Source organism: Papaver somniferum, chromosome 1 (assembly GCF_003573695.1).
Source record: "Papaver somniferum cultivar HN1 chromosome 1, ASM357369v1, whole genome shotgun sequence".
In the NCBI taxonomy this organism is placed as follows: domain Eukaryota; kingdom Viridiplantae; phylum Streptophyta; class Magnoliopsida; order Ranunculales; family Papaveraceae; genus Papaver; species Papaver somniferum.
Window position 1 is genome coordinate 691,685 of NC_039358.1, and position 17,003 is coordinate 708,687.

At 36.8% G+C, this 17,003-nt stretch overlaps 1 protein-coding gene, 1 long non-coding RNA gene and 1 other non-coding gene across 3 annotated transcripts; 2 read left to right on the forward strand and 1 right to left on the reverse strand.

Moving 5' to 3' along the window:
• Positions 1–1,462: 1,462 nt before the first annotated feature.
• Positions 1,463–2,990, forward strand: LOC113324755. The gene is made up of 2 exons (XR_003347950.1): positions 1,463–1,595; positions 2,704–2,990. It is a non-coding gene; the product is annotated as an uncharacterized LOC113324755 (long non-coding RNA).
• A 4,446-nt stretch (positions 2,991–7,436) lies between these two features.
• On the reverse strand, positions 7,437–8,286 carry LOC113324761 (uclacyanin-3-like). Its single transcript, XM_026573051.1, has 2 exons — positions 8,033–8,286; positions 7,437–7,937 (listed from the first exon to the last, which is right to left on the reverse strand). The coding sequence occupies exons 1-2, from the start codon at positions 8,187–8,189 to the stop codon at positions 7,579–7,581; spliced, it is 516 nt and encodes a 171-aa protein (XP_026428836.1). The 5' UTR covers positions 8,190–8,286; the 3' UTR covers positions 7,437–7,578.
• Positions 8,287–9,624: 1,338 nt separating this feature from the next.
• On the forward strand, positions 9,625–9,696 carry TRNAC-GCA. The gene has a single exon. It is a non-coding gene; the product is annotated as a tRNA-Cys (tRNA).
• The last annotated feature ends 7,307 nt before the right edge of the window (positions 9,697–17,003 follow it).

The window sequence follows — 17,003 nt, forward strand, 5'->3', positions numbered from 1 at the left end:
CTACAACTGGAAAATGGGGACAAATTGACATTCCTGCTTTACCATTCATTCTCAATGATTGTGTATGCGCACAATGATTGCGTGTAATGATTGCGTATGCGCACAATGATTGCGTGTAATGATTGCGCAAAACTTGTGCGGCCATCCCTCTCTGGCCTGATGCACAATGATTATGCGATATTGGTTCTAAACCAATAGCCTTCGTAATGCGCAATGATTTCGCTGCAAGCTCAAGGCCATCTACCCAACTGGCCTAATGCATCATGATGATGCAACATTGGCTCTCTAGGACAATATTCCTCTTAACGCGACAGAAACTTGAGATGTAGCTTCATCTTATGCCATGCCGCATCCTTCAGCATGCACCATGCTAAAAACACGGGGTGTTACAATCCATCGACTTAGGCATGCACCAATTATGAATTGTACATAGCTAGGAAAGGAAGTTACTCGATATGAAAGTTAGGGAAGCTTGAATAAGTCATTTGCATCACAGAGATGATGCATGGTAAGAATGACATGAGCTTGACTGGTACACCCTTATCACGAGAAAGAGTTCCACATAATTCTTCTCTGAAAGTGGTTGGATGAAAATGGGTCTTTAGAATTAAGAAACATCCAGACTGTTAGAGCACTGCCCGGTCGAACTCGTATGCGTTGATATCTCAAGCATATTTGTCAATGTTAGTGATCAAAACTATAAGTATTGATTTTTAGCCTATTTATAGATGTCTCTGACTAGGACATAGATTGTGTAGTTGAGCTTAGTTTTCACGGCGTTCATCATTTGAAGACGAAGAACTACTAAAGGGAGCTTGTGGAACTTCATCGAAAAAAGGTATGCGGAGACTTAAACTCATCTATCACTTGGAAAGTATATTTCTACTTTATCTCCTATATTGAGACATAAGTCGTATTACGATATAGTTTTCTATATACACATTTGAAATTTCGAGCTGAGTTTATCTCGCTTACATATTTCTCGATATATGTATTGGCAAGCTTTTGCTTAGACCAAGTTCATCTTATATCATGTGAAAATTTCCGAGTAACATCTTACATGGTTTGTGTGATACAATCATTTGGTGTTGCCTTAGAATGTTTCGTAATGATTATTTCAATAACTTGAAAATTGCTTTGATGCGAATAGTGTGTGAAAACGGCTATTGTCATCCTCTAAGAAAGTTACAATGATTGAAATAAGAGTTTAGAACATTTAACCTGTAACAACATGAACATTATTCCTTGGGCTTTTAGCCGTAGCCTGACCCATATGGGTGTTTTTAGCTGAGTGGTCATCCCTTAGCAGCATTACTGAACATGAATAGTAGATGCTAGGAAGAAACTAGATACCTTGAGCATGTACTACACCTGTGTGTCATGAGCAGCAGGGAGGGGCGTAGTTGCCTTTTTCTTTCTTCGTATTTTATTTTGGTGTGCTTGGTTTTATTTACCCGGTTTTCTTCCCTCACTCTTCTATCAACATTTCTAATCTAAACAATCTCTAGAAATTAAAGGAAAAATGTTTACGACTTCAAATTCAAAAATTGAGTTCAACCCGCCGTCTGTTTTTGGCTAAATTACTCTTTGCAAAGGTAGGGGTTTCTTTCTCTCTCAATTTCGTTGGTTTTGCTTAATGCTTTTGGTGCTCTGTGCTTACATAAAAGGGAATTTCCTTCTTGTTTTAGAATTATGGGTATAATGGCGTTAATCAATTCGTCTTATTTGATTTTATTATCCATTGAAAATTTGGGACTTTTACAGACTAATGAGTGGGTATGTACATTTTCATGTGAACCTGAGTGTTTTTCTCATAGCACTTTGAAATGTTTACAAAGTTAAACTTTATAATGATTTGTAAAGATCAAAACTGTTTAAATTCACTCAAGTTTTGAATTCCTTCGTACTTTGAGATTTCATTTCAAGTTTTCTAAACCAACCTCATATCCGTTTGTGAGAATGACCCACTGGATAAAGTACTTGAAACATGCAGAGCAACTAGACTTGCTCGTAAGTTGTGCATTCATTAGTTTTTGGAACAAATTATTATTCTGGACAGCCTTATCATTTAAACTCTTAAGCATATTTCTGTTCGTGCTTTACATTTATGTCAATGCTTCAACGTCTGTGTAGGCTAAATCAATAATTCGTTTATGTTCCTTGAAGGGATTTCATGGGTTTATTCATCGTATTCTGAATGCTTTCTTTTTATGAATAACTTGATAACAACAAGTAGGACATGGCAACTGGCCATGGAAGCCTTTAGGGCTGGGCAATTGGCCATGAAAATTATTAGAGCTTGGCAATTGGTCATAGAAATTCTTAGAGCTAGGCAATTGGCCATGAAAATTATTAGAGCTTGGCAATTGGACATGGAAATTATTAGAGCTGGGTAATTGGCCACGGAAATTATTAGAGCTTGGCAATTGGCCATGGAAATTATTATGGTTTGGCAATTGGCCATCGAAATTAGAAAAGTTTGGCAATTGGCCATAAAAAGTAGCTGTATTTGGCAACAGGCTATGGATGAATTTGTAGAGTTACTTCTGTTGATTTAAATTCTCAATTGCGCAAAGTTCGCATTTCTTTTTACAAACGACCTTGTGCTTTGTGTATAATTTATGTTTCCGCAAGAACCTCTTTTTTTCCGCCATTAACTCCTACTTGGCGTTGCTCACTCTTTTCTTTGTTTTCCTCCCGCAGGGTACAAGAGGAGCTTGCAACAGTAAGCTGGGCAGAGCTTACGGCAGGCCTTGAAAGCATAGAAGTTAGTATTTTGTCTTGTTTTATATGTATATCACGGGGATGGATCTGGGGTAGTTCTAGTATCGGCTTCGACCCATGTTTTTGTCATATTTTGATGTGTACATAAAATGGAAATGCTAGGATTTTATTTTGATGTACAATAGCCGCCTATCTGAACTTGGGTCTAGATATATACATTACTGTCAGTATCCATGTATACTTATGTACTTCTCTTACATGTTCAACTGTTTTGGGTGGTAGTAATATTTTGAAATGATGTGCTATGTGGAAGTCTATTGGATTTAATTAAACTAGTCTCCTAGAACCTGTGAATGAAACAAATGCATGTACTCCCACTATGTTTAATAAGATTTTCCTTATACGTAATTATATAGCAGTGTCTTTGGTTATCTATTTTTTTGGCTTAAATTATATATGGGATTGTTGATGAACCTCTTTACTGGAACTATGGCGTTAATAATCATGTTCATATTTATTTATGCTTGTGTTACATCATCTGATGGACACCATTTGCATTTCTGTTTTTCCGAACTGAATGGTTTCCTCTAAATTTCTAGTGTTTGTTCCAAATTTGGTCCTTGTTTTATTTTGACGGCCTTCGTTACCGCACTTCCATATGAACTGCCATGTTATGAAAATATTATTTAATCCTTGGAATTGTTTCAGTAACCTGGTGTATGTGTAGTTCTTAGGCTTATATGCTTGATTTCTAAAATGAATGCTTTTTATTTCCTCTCTATTCCGATAAACTCTCATTTTTGAACACATATTCTGGTAACTGTTTTGAATGTATTATTGTCTTCTCTTTAAAATGAACACATAAAAATATACACGTATTCATCTTTCGAGTGACGTACCGGGGAATTAGCCTTGCTGAATGGGTTGAAATCCAATCCATTTAGAAGATAAATTCTCCCGTCTGTTACATAACCTTTATTGGATATGTCATGTTGTGCACTCTTGCACATATGTAATCCATGTGCGGGAACCAAAATATGCGCACCTGTTGGTTTGAGAAATCCGGGAACCTAAGTATGCGTACCCGTTTACGTACTGGCGTAAAAGTTCATGTCCGAGAATTTCTGTTGGGATTTGAAGTTTCCGTACCCGTTTGCGTACTGGCGGAACTCAATCTTAGCATGAGTATTTCAAGTATGCGTACCCGTTTGCATACTTGAAGATTAAAATTCTAAAATCGGTTTTAATTATGAATATAAATATTTATATAATAAGGAATGCAATCTTTGCAAACCGTGGCTATAATGTTCATGATTGATTCGAGTGAATCAAACCGATTTTGCTTCAATTGTGTTCTTGTATAATTCTATGAGAATATATCAATCGAACAACTCTTTAAGTAGTTTCATTTGAGTCATTTGAACTAGTTATGGATAAGGTTGATATAAGAGTAATCATATAGCTAACCTCGGTTAACTATTTGTGAACCAACATGGTGTACACGTTTAGTTACGGCTACATAAACCTAAATGAGGGTACATTTCATTAGTATGTAACAAGCTAAGTTCGATCTAACGGTTGAAAGATATTAGCTTGGTTGAATCAAGTTTTTCATCTAACGGTGAATATTGAATGCTTTGTTACCAAGGTAACTTGGATTGCAAACCCTGATTTGAAAACCATATAAAGGAGAACTCTGGCAACTGGGACATCCAATCTCCACACCTCCTGTGTATTACTAGTTGCGTAACTAGAGTCGATTCTCCTTTAACCTTAGGTTTCTTCGAGACCCTGTAGGTTAACGACTTCAAAGATTTCATTGGGATTGTGAAGCCATACCTTACTATTTTCTTCGTAGTTGCGTGTTCTGATCTTTCCCGATTCTATCGTATTGAGTACAATTGAAATAATTGACTCGAGATAAATTTATCCGATAGGCAAGATAAAATTAATCACAAACATCTTCGTCTCATCGTTTGTGATTCCACAATATCTTGTTTCACTAGTTGAGTAAGATTATTGTGAGGTGATTGATAATAATAGGCTGTTCTTCGGAAATATAAGTCCGGTTTATCAATTGGTTCCTATTCACCTTGATTTATCAAAAGACGGAACAAAAACTCTTGGGTATTTCTGTGGGAGACAGATTTATTCAATCTATAGACTTTTCTGTGTGAGACAGATTTGTTTATCAAGTCTTCGACTTTAGGTCGTAGCAACTCTTGGTTGCGGGTGAGATCAACTAATGGAATCAAGTGCGTAGTATCCTGCTGGGATCATAGACGTAAGGAACGCAACTGTACCTTGAATCAATGTGAGATTGATTAGGGTTCAACTACAGTCCAGTCGTAAGTTAATTGGTAGTAGGCTAGAGTCTGTAGCGGCTAAATACAATATGGTGTTCAATCTGGACTAGGTCCCGGGTTTTTTATGCATTTGCGGTTTCTTCATTAACAAAATTATGATATCTGTGTTATTTCTTTTCCGCATTATATTTTGTTATATAATTGAAATATCATTGGTTGTGCGTTAAGATATATCAATTAGAATATCCAACCTTTGGTTGTTGATTTACATTGATTGACACTTGAACATTGGTCTTTGGTACCTTTCAAGTAACTCTTATATTCAGTCGGTCTCGCAGATTTCTATTTACTGATTGCGGATTGAATTAAGAGTTAGAGATATTAATCTCTTTGATATACTTTACTCTAGATTGAGTTTGACTGTCTAGAAGACTCTCTAGAAAGTATATTGGATTAAGTCCTCTCAGATTGCCAAACGAATTATTGGGTGTGGTTGTTAGACCTCCGCATTTTCACAGATGGTACTATAGGTTGATATAAGGATAGACTTGTTGTCGAGGAATTTCATCAATAAGCTAGTCTAGACTACACTGGGACCTTCAGTCTAGTTGTTAATCCAACTACAATCAAGGTAATTCTTTCTCTAGCTGTAAATTTTAATTGGTCTACTACTTAGCTTGATGTTAGAAATGCATTTTATATGGTTTTCTTACTGAGGAGGTGTACATGTTTCAACCACTTGGATTTGTCGATCCTGCTCATCCATATTATGTTAGTAAACTGCATAAATCATTGAATAACCTGAAGCAAGCACCAAGGACTTGGTATGAGAAGCTTATAAATGTAATACTCACTTTTGATTTCAATCTTTTTATTGTAGACACTTCTCTTATTGTGAAGAAGCATCATTCCGTAATTACTGTCATTCTTACATATGTTGATGATATTCTTATCACTGGTAGTTCTATGAATGTTGAGTTCTCAATTACAGATTCATTTTCCATTGAAAGATTTAGGTCTAGTTTTTTGGTCTTGGATTCAAGAAAAATGACACTTGTTTGTTTTTATAACTATTTTTTTGACCATCCGGAAAAAATTGATATGGGTGGTGCAAAGACTTGTATCTCTCCATTTTTTGTGAATTGTAAGTTGTTTTCCAAATTTGATACTCCACTTGCAGATCCCACACCTTACATATCAATTGTAGGTGCTTATCTTACATGGACTACACTTGAAATTAGCTATGAAATAAATCAGGTATGTCAGCATATGCAGGATCCAACATTTAATCATCTAATTGCTACAAAGAGGATATTGGGATATATGAAAGGTACATTGGATATTGGAATTCTATTCAGAAAAGGTTTATCTGTGGTGCATGGATTCAGTGATGCTGATTGGACAGGAGATCCTGATTCAAGGAGAAGTACAAGGGGCTACTGCATATTATTTGGATCAAATCCAACTTCTTGGTCTAACAAGAAGCAAGCCACTGTTGCCAACTGAAGCTGAATTCAGAAGTCTAACTAACTCTGTTGTTAAGGTAATTTGGATATGTAAGTTGTTGAATGATCTACATGTTTTTCATCCTAAAACTCCTTCTCTTCTGTGTGACAACATGAGTCCCATTTCCTTCTCCTCCGATCAAGTTTTTCACACACGAATGGGGCATTTATCTGTCAACTACAACTTTATGCGAAAAGTGGTATGATCTAAAGACTTACAGATCTCCTACATCTCCACCATTGATCAAGTTGCTGACTTATTTACAAAGGACTTAACAAGTTTCATATTTCTTTTATTTTTAGGGACAAACTGAAGTTGCTTCTAAGGTATGCCCACTTCATCTTGAAGGGGGACAATAACACATAAACAGAGTTACACTCACACTTCTTTTATGTGTTGTCTGTTAATTCAATTCTCTATTCTCTAGTCTAGATGGTAGTGTACGTTTACTATCATGCACCCTGTCTATGCATGTTAGTCTTGTTATATTAGCAACTTATAAAGCTGGTGCCGGTTCACATAACGTGCTTAGACTATGGTTTTACACTAAATCTGATATTCTTGTAAGTGAAGGCATTAGCTTAATTTCTGTTATCACTATATGGTGGGATTAAAGTGTTCGGGTTGAAGTACTAAATTAGGCAGGAATTTGTCAAATCAATTGCTAAAGATTTGGTCTGATATGTCATTTTCTTGGATGTATACGTTTTCTTTTTGGCCTTTTTATAAGATTGGTATCAGCCCCTAGTAGAACTAGTATCAGCCCGTATAAATCATGCCAATTCATACTATGTCGAAGGGTGTATTTTCTACTCCTCTATTATTTTAGAATACTTCTGGCAGGTGGTTGTTTAGTGTAAACAAATAATCTATGAGCACAAAGACCCTTCAACATTCAGATTCTCCATACAATCAACAAATGTAATAGGTACTACTAAATCCAATCACAAATGAACATAAAAATACATTAACATAACTAAATAAAGATCCTTAAAACAAACATGATTGTAAAATGTCATACCACACTAGCACTGCCTCCTCCCTAGCCCAAAAATGCGAACAAATGAGCCAATAATAGTGAACCTCCAATCACCATAAAATTCAAGTTGCAGTTGCTAGTTGCTGCACCAGTGCTCCTCGCTAGTTTTGGGGTAACAGGGCTGGGAGCATCTACAGGTGGTGATGTATGATTTTTCGGAGGCCCCGCATTGCCAACTTTGACGGACAATTTCATTCCATTAGCACAATGATTACCTTCTGGGCATATGAAATACATGGTTCCTGCTACCAAAGGAACTGTGCTACTTCCATCGCTGAAAGACTTTATGGCATCTGAACCGCAGTTGTCGTACGTATCCTTCTTTACGACACTTAGTGAATGTGCAGGCCCATATGAAAAAGCTGATCAAGGTCATGACGGGATGAATGAAGTATTAGATTTTTAAATAGTTCATATAAGGATATGCAAATTAAAATAGCAATTATGAAATACTTACTTATTGTGTCACCGGGGAATAAAGTTTTGTCTGAATCCCAATCTTCATAACTGGTGCCTAAGGTCCAAGAGACTGGATAATCCACAGCACGAACAGCGGGAGCTAGCAACAGAAGAACAATTAGGGTTGCGGTAGTAATAATACTAGGAGTTGCCATGGCTATAGTTTTCTGGCTTCAAGAGTCGATCACAAAATTAAGACTGGTAATAATCTTGAAGAAGAGAGAACTAATAAATAGATCGAGAAAGAATATAAAAACCATGTCTGTATAAGTTTCATAGTTGTTATCATGTCACTATAAGTTCCATACGTATAGCAAGGAAAAACACAATATATGTCATCTAATGGAGCTAAGTCAGCTGACCAAGCAAAGTCACAAGCCAATTGAATATAAATGCTTAAAAATAATGCCATATGATTATTCGGCCTTGCTCTACAGACGCTGTAGGACTAACACTAACTGATTACACAGGAAATGGAGCAAGGGGTTTCCCCATAAACTTCACAACAATAAGAGAACTTGCCAGGGACGGAGCTGAAGCAGCATTTAAATGGGCTACATAGTTAAACACCAAGATGAACTTTAAAGGGAACTGCTACGGAGGTTGATCAGGGACATCTTTTTCCGCCTTATTATGGAGGTTTATGCTTTTTGACTGCTTCACATGTTATTTTCCAAGAACTGAGTTTGACATGGTGTGTCTTACCCAAGATTTAGTGCTCTCCCTATCACGAATGTAAACTATTCAATCGAACCAATACTGTAGAGAAATTCAATGGAAAAAAATAAAATCTAACAAATTAGTGGTACGTCAACTGACGAAGTCCTAGCCACATCCATCCACTTGATCAACCACAAAGATGAACTTTAAAGGGAACTGCTACGGAGGTTGATCAGGGACATATTTTTCCGCCTTGTTATAAAGGTTTATGCTATTTGACTGTGTCACATGTTATTTTCATAGAATTGAGTCTGACATGGTGTTTGCTTTATGCAAGTTTTAGTGGTCTCCCTGTTACGAGTGTAAAACTATTCAGTCGAACCAATACCGTAGACAAATTCAGTGGAAAAAAATAAAATTAAACAAATTAGTGGTATGTCAACTGACAAAGTCTTAGACTCCTCACATCCATCCACTTGATCAAAAAACCTTACAGCAATCATATTGAAGAAGAAACGTATAGTCAAGATACTCCGCAACAGCAGTTCATACTTCATAGGATATATATCCAGTAAAATAAACTTTTGTTAAGCATCACTCGCAGATGAAAGCATCTGCCAAAGTTATAAGCATATTCAAACTCGGTGAAAAAAAGGAAGAATTATTTCAACAATCCATTCCATAACAGCGGAAAAAAAAAAAGACGGATATCTACAGCAATCAAGCAGAGCCATCTACCTTAGTTTTGGTGCTAAGAGCATCCCGCAAAATCATTGGCAACTGCCTAATGAAAACAAGCGCATGCTAATATGCAGTTGAAGTCCACCCCATAAAGTTTAACAACACAGTTGCCAAGTTACTGAACATGTTGCCTCTACAAATTTTCGGTGCTTATTCATAGGTCAACGGTAGAGCTATGATGACACCTAAGGGTCCATAGCTCAGTGGTAGAGCATTTGACTGCAGATCAAGAGGTCACCGGTTCGAACCCGGTTGGGCCCTTTTTTGATAAACTTTTATTCGTTCTAGAGCAGTGACTTGTTTTGAATTAAATTAGCTACCGAAATCATCAAGGTAGACAAACCTGCAGTTTCCCCAGTATCAGCGATAAGAAACGACTGAACAAACGGAACAGGATAGAACCTCTTCACGCTATAGAACGACAGACAAATGATCTTCTATGTCTACTGCTGCTTCTTCAATGGAATAGGTGATCAACTCCAAACACAAGGTTCTCTTTTGTTTGAGAAACTCTAACAGTATAACTCAGTTTCGCTGCATAACATAAGCTTTGAACATACATAAGCATACTGTTCATCAAATGAGAAATGGAGAAGAAAGTGACATAATAAGAAAACATCAAAGAAGAGGGAGACATTGAAGACGCAGCCATTGTGAAAATCTCAATTAATGTCCATCAGTTCCCTCAGAAGCCTTCAAGGCAGAGCGGACATGTGCGAAAAAAAAATTTGGGGCCTCTTATAAGGTCTAATTTTTTTTTGTTCATAATTTTGTAATAAAAATAATATCAATTATCAGTATTTATTTATAAATATTTTTCTTCAATACTTATTTGAAAAATAAGAGTCTGTGGTGCATTAAAAAGAACTAACTATTGACGGAGGTGATAACGCGTACTCTTGGAGAAAAATAAATAAAAATAAGTTGAATTTTTGGTTGATGTCCACCAGCAAGAACGAAAATACACAAAAGAGAATTTAAAAGATATAATCATATAACCATTGGTAGAGTTGGTGGGGTAGAAGATAGAAATATATAAATTTACATAATATTTGAAGTAAAGCAGTTGATTCCAATCAGTTCAGTGGATTTTAAATAGCTTTATACCTACTGTCAGAGCTTAAATTTCTAGAGTCAACAAGTTGATCGTCCTTTTATGATTTCTTCTTGGAGCTTTCTTTGGAAACACAAACCCACTTTCTCGACCAACATCAATCTCAAATGAAATAGAATTCTCAAATTGCACAATCACTGAAGTTTTCTTTCAGCAATCTATTAATTACACCTTTAGTAATAAGTTATAACTGCATCAGATCTTCCAGTAATAGTAACAACATTTGCGATCTCACTAGATGCATATCTAGTTCTGACCAATTCAATAGAGGTCTTCTATCCTTTTTTACCTTTCATGAGTTCTATTCATCAATTTCTCATATTTGCATTGCTTTTATTGTTAACTACATATCCTACATTTCTCAGTTCTTTAATATCAAAGATCCTAGTACAAGTTTATTCACCTATAGTCTCACCATTTTCATTAAGAAATTTGTCCCAAGCTTAGCAGGAAATAAAAACAGCGATATTATTAAAATTAGCCCCGAATCTTCTCAGAGTTTCATAAACCATTACAAGAGTTTAAACATTCGGAACACTAAGTACCAAAATCCCCAACATTCAAATTCTAATTACAATATTCAAAATACTACTAATCAAACTCCATTTACCACATGACTACCAACTGTTCATCAAAAAACCTCCAAGACTACCAATTGTTTAACCCTTACCAGCAACAACTATACAAGCACACAAACCAAAAAAACTGCAAACAAAGCCGATCGATTACCCTTAAGAAGTAAAAAGAAACTTACCACCATCAACAACAACAGATTTAAGAAGTTTGAGATAAAGGGAAGTTACCAGAAGAGCCATTTCATATAAAACTTGCTAACTGTTTTCAGGCTTTATGCTCAACCTGAAAATCTGGCCTCTTCTAGTAACTCTACAGTGTTCACCACAACCCACCCCATTCATCCCCTTCACAGCGTTCACTATCTTCACTATCTGATGGAGCAGGCGAAGTTCCACTTGAGTATGAAGCATCATCCATATCTTCCTCATTTTCATCATCGGAATCAGGCACATTCAAACTTACTTTCAATCTTTCTGATTCACCCTCATTCATGGTTCTTGAGAAGATATTGGGGTTGGCAATTTCATACTCAAAGGGGCTCCTTAAATGCTTCTCATCATACACCATTCTTCCATGATTGTCCTCTTCTTGACCCCCATAAGCATCTGAATCCAAATCACTGGTCTCCATCTCTCCCTCCGCCTCAAACCCGTCGGTTGACTCAGAATCACTTTCAGTTACACTTCCATACTTGGGTGCCTTTGCTTGTTTCTCCGCTTGCTTCTCCTCCCACTCTTCATCTTTTATCTCTCGCCTCTCAAAATATTTTGGCAGCCATGCATCATAAAATCTCTCAAGCCTTCTCTCTTCTCGTTCTCGACCAACATTCTCTTCCTCCCTTTGTTGGATTTGAAGTTGCAACTGCCGATCGATATCAGATCGCACATCCTCCTGTAGCTTCTGTAACTCTGCAATCCTCAGTGAAGAAAGAAGAGCCTTGACTTGTGTATATTCTGGTGGATCTGGAGATGCAGCAGATGACGGCAGAGGTGACTCTTCAGGAACTCCCACAACCCCTGCACTCTGAGAAGACTTTCCTGCCATTTTTTAGACTTTATAAATTCTCCATAAACCTTTCCTTTTTCGTTGATAGAAAGATAATTTTCTGCTTTGAATATGCTAATTACCCCCAAAAACCACCTTTTAAATCCCTCACCATACCTATTCATTGCCATTTAAGGCGCTTGGTTAAGAGTCATGTCGCTTTGTTTACCACGCCTCTTCAAAGCCATGCGTCTGAGTTTACCCATCCAAATCATAATTATGCTATCAAGACCTATTTTCAACACCTAATCTTCATTAAGACTTTTACTTCCTTTGGATTTTCCATTAAGGGAGTATCTGGTGGGTTACCAAACTTTGATATTTATCTTTGGGGTCTAATTAACACTTTATGTTTTATGCAGACTAGGAGATGGCAGCACCAGTTGGGAGGCTTCACCGCAACCTGGGGCATATTAGACAGAAATGTCTTTAGTTTATCCATCAAACCTAACCACCCAGCAAGAACAAAATATCTTCCCCCTTACCACCCATCCATACAAAAAAAAATTCCCCCCTTTTCTACCATTATCACGTTTGGCAGTTTACATGATCACCTCAACGTCATCATGAATAATGACAAAAAAAATAAATACTCAACAACCCATATCCATGTCACCTATCCTCAATCCAATCTGTCTCAAATGTTCCAGCAAGGTACTATTAGCCACATCCTCTTGTGGCTCTCCCCCCATAATACTCACGTGAATACCTTGGTTCGAAGACAAACTCAAAATCATGGTAATGATAGTGATATTCCATATGTCAAAACTCTCACCCAAAGCATAACTTGCAGCTTTCCTACAACAATCTTACACCAAAACTCTCCTGAAAGTTTCCCCGACTATGGTCAACAACCTTCTCATTCCTTTTTTAAGGTTCAAATTCAAAAGAAAACAAACCCCTCCTGCATTTCCCTCTTCCACATTGCCTGTTACCTTTATCAAAACAATACCAATAAGAGATTCTTCTCTCTATCTCTTCATTTTATAATAGTTACTTGGAATTCTGATCTCAATCAAATAACATTTATATATACCCATTGCCTTTATACTATGGAAATCCCCTCTTCTTCTGAGAATACCCAAAACTTGAATCTTGAAATTCAAACTCTCTCAAACCAGATGTCTGAAAAATTAAATATACCATCTTCTCTTACTAAACCAGTCTTCATTGATAAGAAAGTTTCCCTAGCAAAAGTTGATACTAACTGGAAATGGTGTATGGCAGGATATATTTGTTGTTAAACTCTGATCCCAACCTCCTCTATCAGATTTTATATCTGCAACAATTGGCCATTATCTCAACACCCTACTGTCACTACCTTCAATGGTCATAGGAACAAAGTTCTCATCCGCTACTTATCAGAAGAGGATTTTAACATAATGAATTCTCAGAAACCTTGGTTCGTCTGTGGTTACCTAATGATGCTAAAAACTGTACCAATTGAAGGCTGGCCACCAAATCACCAACTTTCTTTTGATGAAGAAATTATGTGGTTCATCTTGTGTAATATCCCCAATGAATGCACAGAGTTTGAAGATCTTAAGCTTCTCACTCTAAATATGGGAGAACTCATTGAAGCTCAGAATCCGTTTGGTAAACATCCTCATAAGAAGAATGTTAAAGTCTGCATTAGAATTCCAGTTCAGAAAGCTCTACCAACAGGCATTCCGCTTTTCACAAATGGTAGAAATGAACCTTTTCTTATTGAATGTAGACACATCAGAGTTCCAAGATATTTCTGTACTTCATGTCGCATCCTTGATCAAAAAGATCAAAATTTCCCTTCTTGGAAAATAAAGCAAAAGAAGATTACAGATATGGACTGTCGCTGCAGTAATTACACTCTTCCGAGTCTTTCAAAGTTAATGATGCCTTCAGCAGCCAAACAAGTGACTCCTCCATCTGCTAGCAACACTGACATCAATATGCAACATTCTGAGGTTATACCAGATACTCAAATAAGATCTACTGCTATTGAAGTAAGTTCCAAAGGCAAAACTGTAGCTGTTGATCAAAGAATGGAAAACACTTCTCAGAAAAGTTTGTCAAACACTTTTTAAATGGGCCCCTTTGTCAACAGATCCACTACCCTGAAGATTTTTTATGTTGGCCCTGTTCAAAACACCCAACTCAGATGGAAAATGGCTTGCCAATTATCTTAAAGCAAGTTACAACTCAAAATGTTACTGTTGCTGCCTCAATTACTGGTTCTGAGTCTATTCCAAAGGGACCGATTCGCAGTACCAAATCCTCAAGAAGATTCAAAACTGCTGATATCCCAAATACCATCTCTATAATCACCAGAGGAGCAGGAAATTCGGCCGAAAAAGAAGCTATAGCAAACCTCAAAAGAAAGATCAATCCAAGATCTGACCTAAGAAAACGCACCAGAGCTAATTCCAATGTTGCTAGCCTTGAGGTTATCCTTGAAGAACAAACCTCTACTGAGCCTGATTATGCTCAACTATGCACCCCAATTACCAATTTGGGTGAATTACCAGACATAGATCTCTCCACTTACTCCCTCAATACCCAACATATCTTCAACTCCTTTGGTAGCTACAACGTTCCTGGTGATAGCTCCCCAGGTAGCAATGATGTCCGCAACAATTCCCCTCTCAATGTTGTCGGTTCTAGTCTCAATTCCTCCCAAAATTCTTCTCAAAATGGTGATGGTTCCAATGCTTCTCTTGGTGGTGAATCTGGCTCTACTACTCAGGTAAATCCCATACCCAACCATCCTACTCATGATAATTCAAACCCTGCCTTTAACCTCTTCCCTGTCAACAACATAAACTTAATAGCATGGAATAGAGGATTTGGAAAAAAATCTGCAAACAAAGAACTTAGTATGCTTTGTAGGAATGTTAATCCTGATATCATTTTCCTTTCTGAGACTAAATTGGAGAAAGATACGGCATCCAGAAAACTTAAAAACATGGGCTTCCCCTGCACTTGCAATGTTCCTAGTGTTGGTAGGAGTGGTGGTCTGGTTTTGTCCTGGAAAAAAAAGAAATCCATCTGAATGTTGTTGCTTCCAGCTTGAGGGGCATCTATGTGACTTCAACTGACATTATCCATTCAAAAACTTGTCATATTCATTTTGTGTATGGTGAACCCAATAGTACCCTCAGACCCTCCTTCTGGGAACACCAGTGTCAACAAACTACTTCCCCCATAGATGAGCCTGTCTTTGTCATTAGTGATTTTAATACTCTTTTAGGAACAGAAGATAATGGTGGTCTTCACGTTAATGATTCTGATTTTGAACATCTAAGAAATTTTTGCTCTACTTTCAATTTGCATGATCTTGGGTTTTCTGGCCCAAGATTCACTTGGTCCAATATGCAACAAGGTCCTGATTTAATTTTAGAAAGGCTAGATAGATGTTTTTTAAACCAAATTGCTGAGGACCTTTGTCCCAAATTATGTGTTAACAATCTCCCTAGAGATTCTTCTGATCATTGTCCCATGCATATAGGTTTTAATTATGAGGAAACTTGCATGCCTAGACCTTTTCATTTCATGGATATGTGGATTGGGGATCCTACTTGCAGAGACATTATAGCTAACTCTTGGTATGTCAATGTTATAGGATCTCCAGCCTATAAACTAAAAGCTAAGCTTCTTAGCGCTAAAAAAGGTCTTAGAGATTGGAACAAATCCTCTTTTGGTAATATTCAAACTGATATATCTACCATTAGGAAATATTTGTTAGAGCTACAGATTTCTGATCCCACTGATTTTATTACTACTGCTAGACTTAAAACTAGATTATAGTACCTTTATACCTTGGAGGAACTCTACTGGAAAGATAAGTCTAGAGAAGTATGGCTCATTGAAGGTGACAAAAACACACCTTATTTTCATAGTCACTCTTTTTAGGAGAAAGACGAATGCTATCTGCTGGATCAAGGATTCCTATAATGCTATCCTAACTGATAGAGATAGTATTGGGAATTCTTTCTTAGATTATTTCAAAAATCTTTACTCTTCCCAACCCCACCAATTCCAGGATGAAATTTTAAATGATCTACCTGTTAAATTTTCTGCTGAGGATAATGATACTCCAAATCTCCCCCTCACGGCTGAGGAAATAAAAAATGCTTTTTTTCAAATGGGAGGTAAAAAAGCCCCAGGACCAGATGGTTTTACAGGCTTATTTTACCAAAAACATTGGAATATTGTGGGTGAAGTTGTTGTTGATATGACCCAAACCTTCTTCAGACAGGGCATATAGATAAAGTCTTCAATCATACCAACATAGCTCTTATTCTCAAAGTTCCTCTAGTTGAATTAGTCAGTCAATACGGACCCATAGGATTATGTAATTTCATTTGCAAAATTCTTTCCAAAACTCTTGCTAACAGGCTTAAACCCTTTATGAATAACATCATATCCCAAAACCAAAGTGCCTTCATATCTAAGAGGAGTATTTCTGATAATATACTCCTTGCTAATGAAGCCATATATTCTGTAAATAATAATGACAAAGTTGAGGGAACTGCTTCCAATAAACTTGATATGTCAAAAGCTTATGATAAATTGGAATGGTCCTTTCTAGAAAAAGTTTTGAGAAAAATGGGGCTAGCTGAAAATTGGATTAAACTCATAAATCAGTGTGTTTATACTGTCTCCTATTATGTTCTTTTAATGGTAATCCTACTGGTTTCTTTCAACCTGAGAGAGGTCTAAGGCAAGGGGATCCTTTATCCCCTTACTTATACATCATATGTGTTGAGGCTCTATCTTCTTACATAGATTGTCTCCAAAGAAATGGAACTCTTAAGGGTATCAAAATTTGTAAAAATGCTCCAGAAATGACTCATCT